General features: G+C 52.8%; 1 protein-coding gene across 1 annotated transcript in view; it reads right to left on the bottom strand.

Moving 5' to 3' along the window:
* tyn (trynity) overlaps nucleotides 1-5,237 on the bottom strand; it is a 7,558-nt gene extending 2,321 nt beyond the window's left edge. The window contains exons 1-2 of the mRNA XM_017904872.1: nucleotides 5,111-5,237; nucleotides 137-403 (exon numbers count right to left, since the gene is read on the bottom strand). Of these exons, the coding sequence (XP_017760361.1) occupies nucleotides 137-403; nucleotides 5,111-5,222 (379 nt within the window). The 5' untranslated portion in view covers nucleotides 5,223-5,237. The remainder of the gene's footprint in view (nucleotides 1-136; nucleotides 404-5,110) is intronic.
* Nucleotides 5,238-7,094: the final 1,857 nt, after the last annotated feature.

Raw genomic sequence — 7,094 nt, 5'->3', positions numbered from 1 at the left:
CTTTCCCTGAAAACCCCCGTTTCTCGCTTAACGTAACCCCTTTTGCATCGCTCAGACCATTTAAACCACCGCTCTTATCCTCCGATGAGGATATCCACCTGTCTAACCTTATATAAGATTCGCCATTGAATGTTACCTTTCAGACACAGGTTCTCGAAGTAATCCACCCCCTGGGCGTCCACGAACTGCACGTATTGGCCGGTGGTTCTCCGGTCGGAGTCGCTCAGATGACACTGCAGAGTGACGTAGTTGTACTCGACGGATCGACAGGTGAACCGGTGCTCGTTGAGGCAAGCCGCGAGACAGGCCTCCTTCGTCGATGTGTAGATGAGAGCGTTGTCCAGGCCCCGGATCATCTTGTTCGGCACGCGCTCGAAGGACCATGGTCGCAGGCAAACGTTCTCTGGGAAACAAGAGCGATCGGGGTAAAGGTCGGGAAGAGTATCCTAGAGATACTTCCTGTATATAGAACTTCTCTCTATACATGGCGCGCAATTTTACGACGCGGCAATCGCGTTTGTTTATAAAGAGGCAGAACACGTGGCTACGCCTGACCGCAGACGCGACGTTCGCACACCTGACCAAGCACATGCAAGCTGCAGGGAGTGCTTCCTTGCGCAACGCTCGCGTATGCCACGCGAGTCTGATATACCGACACCTGTAGTAACCACTCGAGACCGAATTAATGCAGCATCGGAATGGCCGCGGCTAATTTGGCAGCCTCCGATCGCAGCGACATTACGAATTCCGATGTTTCTACTAATAAAACGTCTATTTCGCGAGACGTGTCGCAACCCGGGTCCATTCTCGACGATTCCTTCGTCGCGGTAAGGACGCGCGTTGCGCGCCCACAGCCAAGGTCACCTCAAGGTCGACCCATTTACCCGCGAAATGGCGAGAAATCGGGGAAAATCGCAGTCGGTGCACACCAGGGACATCCATAGCGAGATGATAGGTGAAAGACGGAGAAAGAGGGAAACGAAGGAACGCGGGATCGCGACGCAAGCTCGAGGCACGGATGGCGGATCGAGGAACAGTTACGCTATATCCGGCCGATCCGAGGAAGTGTGGCGAATTTCTCGGTCGGTGGATCACGCGAGCGTGACGGCGGCGAGACGAGCACGGGTTGAAGCGCGCGGTCCGATGCCGAAATCACGAGTCGAAGACATGTGACTTGGCAGACGGAGCGATCCGCCGCGTCTTTCGCGCGATGACGCACGACCGCGCGACTTTCGGCCGAGAAACGAGAATACGCTTTCCTCCTGCACCTCTCGCGCGTTCCAATTTCTTTTGTTCCGCCCTCGAAACCGGCGCTAATGTCCACCACGACCGGGCCCGTGCCAACGAACCGACGCACGTCACTCCGACACCGATGATTCACCACGCCCGTGCGAATTCCTCATCTCGTCCGATCGACGACCACCGAAATACCCCTCTCGATATACCGCGTTCTCTCCCACGACCCGATCCTTTCTCCGACATCCAACGTTTCTTTCGCGCCACGAATCGAGACGAATTGGACGACCGAGGGACTATCTTCGAGGTATCGGACTTCGATCCTTCGATATGGCGAGTAGCAGCGGTTTCCCAACGGCGAGGAGAATCGGGCACGGGCGAAATTCCGATCGCGTGCCGAATATTGCGCTCGGAATCTTTAAAAATACGTTGGCCGGCTGTTTTCAGTCGCCGGACTATTTTCGGCCGCGCCGAGTGCGCGCGGACCACGCCGGAGACGGGGAAACGCGATTTCGATACGCTGGAAATATTCTCGTTGACAGTGAACTCCGGCGTTGAACTCCGTTATCCGTGACTCACGCGAACCCGCTAAAATTAATCGCCGCTCGCGGGCTGCTTTATTTTCTCGAATTAAACGCGGAGAGAGAGATACGGGACACGGGGCTGGTTGCGTAAAATGTCCGCGCGAGCCAACTCCTGACGCGCTGGGATCCGTCGTCGGGAGGCCGATCGACCGCGCCCGTGCGAATTCTTAACGCGTCGAGACCTCGATGACGGCGGTCTGTTTCGTCTGTTCCCGGTTATTTTGAGAGAGGAAGGATTTCGAACGGAAGTCGCGGCCGAGGAACGCGTTGTCCAACGGATAAGCTTCGTCGCGGGCAAAAATCATTCTAGGACTGAGGTGCGAATAAATCATTGTTTGGATTTGTAATTTCTGAATACTGGGAAGGTATGTTTGTATAAACGTGTGAGAGCAATCTTTATTTGGAGGGTGTCACCCTGCATCGAGATCCATCTAGCTTATCAATTCTCGAAGCTGGGTTGAGTGATGCAATAGGTTGTCACAGGGACCTATAAACACTTTTGACAGTCCACAGAATGCATCACAGAAGACTTCCAGCCTCCGTTTATTTTATATCACCAAGAAATATGAAATATAATCGGAATCAAAAGTTCCTTTCCACTTATTAATCCGATGCTATCACAAATGTTAAGTGAGAATTTGAGGTTAGGCGAACCGCGTCAAGAACTCGTCAGTCGCTCTAGAGAAACAGCCAAAGATACTTAGATATACCTTTTTCGAGTAATACAAGAATTTAAAGAGAATTATGTATATCGTAATTATTTTACAAATATAAACTCATAATCCCAATACGCGTCGTTCGAAAGAATTTGAGGTTAGGCGAACCGCGTCAAGAACTCGTCAGTCGCTCTAGAGAAACAGCCAAAGATACTTAGATATACCTTCTTCGAGTAATACAAGAATTTAAAGAGAATTATATATCGTAATTATTTTACAAGTATAAATTCATAATCCCAATACGCGTCGTTCGAAAGAATTTGAGGTTAGGCGAACCGCGTCAAGAGATGGTCAGTCGCTGTAGAGAAACACTCAAAGATTGATGTACCTTCTGTAAGGTGAGATTTAAATCTTGCTGTTTAGGTTATGTTGGTATTGATTTTCAGTGATAACTAGAGGCGGAAATATTTTATTTCGGTAGCAGAGTCAAGTATGTATAATTTTTCATGGTAATATAGTACACTTATATTAATGGATGTGTATTAAAAGAGGAACGTAAACGAGTAGAAAAGAGAATAGAGGGTTGGGTTAGATAAGTCTATTACTCGATGGCCGATTATATTTTACTCCGATGGATACAATATTCTTTCGTCCCTACCACACGTCTTTCGCGTAAAACTCTCTCGTCCTTTTAACCCATTCGAGACCGATTGCACGTGTGTGCAATTGATTTCCGAGGCTATAAGACCGGTTGCACACCGCGTGTGCAATAATGACAATGAGCATTTAGCAGTTATTCTGAGTAGTCGCTCCTAGGGACCGTGTTCGAAATAAATCGCCGTCTCGAATGGGTTAACACCACAACTACCAAGCCAGTCAAAACGACTGGTCCCAGAATCTTCCTTTTCGCAATCACCGAACACATACACCTGCTTTAAGAATAAAATTGGTATCAACTCGTATTGAGAAAGAACTGCAATCGATATATTCACTCGTGTTCGTCGTACCGCTGAAATTACTATAATCTGTGCACGTTATAGTTAGCTCCCCATTAAAGATCGGTAGTTCTAGTGTTAACGGTGGGCCTTTGTCAATCTGCCGCGAATATCAAGCCTATCGCTGCTACGTGCGCGACACTAGCGCCGCCCTATCGGTAACCGGAGCTCGCCTAACCTTACGCTTCTTCGAGCAATAAAAGAACTTAAAGAGAATTATGCGTATCGTGGTTATTTTACGATTATAAACCACTAATCCTAATAGGTGGTCTTCGAAACGAGACACGTCTCCGAATCCTCTGCCGGCTTCACGAGCCCTGTTGTACCCTTGCGAGAATAACGACGTCGTTTGCTAGAACGTCTCGAGTAATTTCCTACAGACGGGGTGTCACTGCGAACGGAACCGTGAAAGTCGCAGGCCCAAGCAGGCGCCTGCGCACGAGAAGGCGAATTTCAAGGAAACCGGGAACCTTTCTCAAAGTTCCACGTTGCTCCCCGCGGCTTGACCCAGGAGCAGAGTGTCCCCGGAGGTGTCCGAGGGCTCGTCAGTTTTACGACCGTGCCGAGATAGCTGGAAGGACCGACGGTACCAGCAGGCTCGTTAAACCAATATTAGGGGTTTCTTAGACCCCCTTGGGATCTTTTCGACACCTCGGACTCGCCTGCAGGTACCTGTTTACAGCGGCGACCGTGCTTAAAGCATCCTTCACACCACCCGAAAGGTACCAGTAGATCTCTCATTGTTTGCCGTCACCCGGCTCCCCTCTTTGGCAAATCGTACTACACCTTCTTGTCTCGGCTGAAAACCCGACCGCCTGCGCCTACCGAGGGTGCGGCTTTTGTGTCGGCGTCCGAGGGTTTGGCAGCTCCTTCACGCTCGTCTCTCGGCGGTGATGGACGATGGAAAATTGCCCCGTGCGTTCAAACCGACTACCGGGAAAGGTCCCACCGTTGTTCCTCCTTCCGTTTGCGTTTCCGTGGTTCTCGACGATCAGGATTTCCCCGTAACTCCCCTAATTCCCCCAATTCCCGTGACTCTCTAGCTCCTTGGTCGCGATTCGAGGGAAGTTCGCGGAAAGAAAGCGCGAAGCGGGGTCGTTGGCAGGGAGTAGAGGTTAAGTTCGGTTGGCAGCTCGGGGCGATGGAGTAACCCTGCACCGGTGCAACGGCTACCGGCTTCTCGGTTTATTTGCGCTACCTGTTCCCAGACGACTCGGTCGCCAGCGTTTAAACCCGGATTATCGCGCCTCGTCCCACCTCTCGACTGTTTCCCTCGTCAGTTCCGCTCGTATCGCGGGATTTTTCTTCGACCTGCCTGCCTGTCGGCCTACTACAGCCTACTACAGTCTACTACAGCCTCCTTTGTTCTCTGACCGGCCTCTCGAAAGAGTTTGCCGGCTCGAGGGACGGCCAGCCGGAGGTGCGAGGGTATTAACATTCATTAACCGAGTCGTGCTGGTGGCTCGATTATGCCGCGGCGTTTAAGCTGCTCAAGGTCGAGTCTCCTAGGCAGGTGCACACGGGCGTCACGGGTGCAGGGAAAAACGCGGCTAATAGCATTTACAGGCAGTTCCACGCTCCATCGTACGTGCCGTCTCGGGGTACCAGGCTTCGCTGGGTGTCGTCGGGGGCTGCTCACCTGATCTGATCTGAAGCTTCGTCATGTAGTACATGTTGGCCGCTCTCTGCGGCTGTGCCGCGGGATTCGTCGCCGCTGTCTCGTTCTGCAGCTGGCACAGGGTGTCCTGCATCGGCGCCAAAGGATTTACGACGAACGAGAACGCGGCCGCCTGACACTCGGCCTCCTCGCGGCACCAGCCCTGACACTCGTACAGCGACAGGTTCCTCACGCTGTAGTAGGTCGTTCCTCGGTAATCGTAGTCCGTCAGCTTCTCGAACGCTGTCCTGGCTGAAACGTGAACGCGACCAGGCCTTAGAAACGACAGGGATAGATGGAAAATCGGTTTTCCTGGTAACCGGTCGTGTACGTCCCGGAGATTAATAGGGCAAGGCGCGTAGAGGTACTCACCCAGTGCAGCGTGAGCGACGGTGACGAAAGCCAGGAGCGTGACGCCAGCGACCACAGCCGCCATCGTGCCGATCGCAGACGAGCCCATCTGGAACGCAAGCAATGGATATCCGGTCAGTGGATTCTCCTTCTCGTACCCTTCGAGCTCGCGATCGCTCCAAGTAACTCCACGTTGGAGAATAATTAAACGTTCGAGAGACTAAACGGCATCTGGAGGTCAGTCTCTCCGCGCCATTAGGGCGTTGGTAAAGAAGGCAAAAGCATAGAAGGAAAGCATAGACGTACAGCGAATGGAATGGAATGGAAATTGAAATTTTCTCGCTGTAAATTGATTCGCTGTCAAAGAGCGGGCTTGTCTCGCGACCTTTCTGCGCCGATCTATGCTCCGCAGGACCTTTTATATCGGCGAAAGTCAACGGTATAAATCGAAGGGGGCGAACGATCGCAGGGCCGATAACTCGTTTTCCGCGAGAGGCGCGCAGTGTTCGTAAATCAATCCGCCGGAGAATAAATCGTTCGAAGTCGATAGGCACTCGTCGAGCCAGTCCGTTCATAAAAGTGTTAAGAGACGATCCCAGCTCGAGGAAGTCGTTCGAGATTGCCGGCGTCGGTCGAGTAATTCGCTCGTGCAAGCTGGAAGCACGCAAGTCACCGGCTTCCCGTATACCTTTTGCTCGTGTTTCACCAACTGACTACTTCCTGGATTTCTTCTTTCCCTCGCTTTTTGCTCCCTTTCCACCTCCCCATTTCTTCTCTCCGGTATCCACCCAGCTTCTTTCCACGTTTCCCCGCGGTTCGTTCCTCTCTCCTCGTCTTCGAGCATCTTGCACCGTCGTCCATGCCTCTTCAACCGCGGATAGCGTCCGCGATCCTTCGCCTCCTCCTTTTTCCTCTCCCGCTCGATTGAGCGATCCACCGTCCAGCGATCGTGCCTACGGTAGGTAGGCTGCCGTGTAAGGTTCGCTATTTCGCAGGTCTGTTCCAGCTGCTTCCTCCCCTCCCGACACTCCCGGCTCGATCCGCGGAATCCTGTCGGAGAGCACGTAAATCCTGCCCCGAGACCGGTCATTACGTCGATCGCCGTTCATTTTCGTTTGCCGCGGGTACGGCAGATCCTTCCAAAATCAACCGGCCGAGGCTCGTTCCTCCCCCGAACGCGCGTGGGCAAGAGTACCGAGCGTGGCTATTCCCTCGAGCCGAGCAGCCAGCTTGGTTCGTTCACCCGTGCGCGCTTCCAGTCCAACGCCTGGCTTCTTCGTACCCGCGATTCCTCGCTTCGCTAAAATCCGACGGAGTTTATCCACGTTCCCGGTGTCGTGCGACGTGCCCTCGGGTAATTGCGGCAGCACGTAAATGACGCGAGATTGCTCGAGCTGAAACGAACGTAATGCGATAACGGCGCGTTAGGCCCCCGGAGGATCGAGTCTAGGCTTCGTTTCGTAGCCTCGGTTCGAGGTCATCGAGCCTGGAATAGCAGCCGAGGACCCGTGTAACAGAGGAGGAGGAGAGCTTTGTCGTGGCTTGCACCGGGGTCACAGGGTCAACCTGGACCCCCACCTCGATCGCTTCTTTCTCGTCTCCTCCCCAACGCCGC

This window comes from Eufriesea mexicana, unplaced genomic scaffold, assembly GCF_001483705.2.
Source record: "Eufriesea mexicana isolate 0111107269 unplaced genomic scaffold, ASM148370v2 scaffold4744748345, whole genome shotgun sequence".
Classification (NCBI taxonomy): domain Eukaryota; kingdom Metazoa; phylum Arthropoda; class Insecta; order Hymenoptera; family Apidae; genus Eufriesea; species Eufriesea mexicana.
The sequence above is the reverse complement of the archived record's forward strand: the minus strand, read 5'-3'. Positions and strand labels throughout refer to the sequence as shown.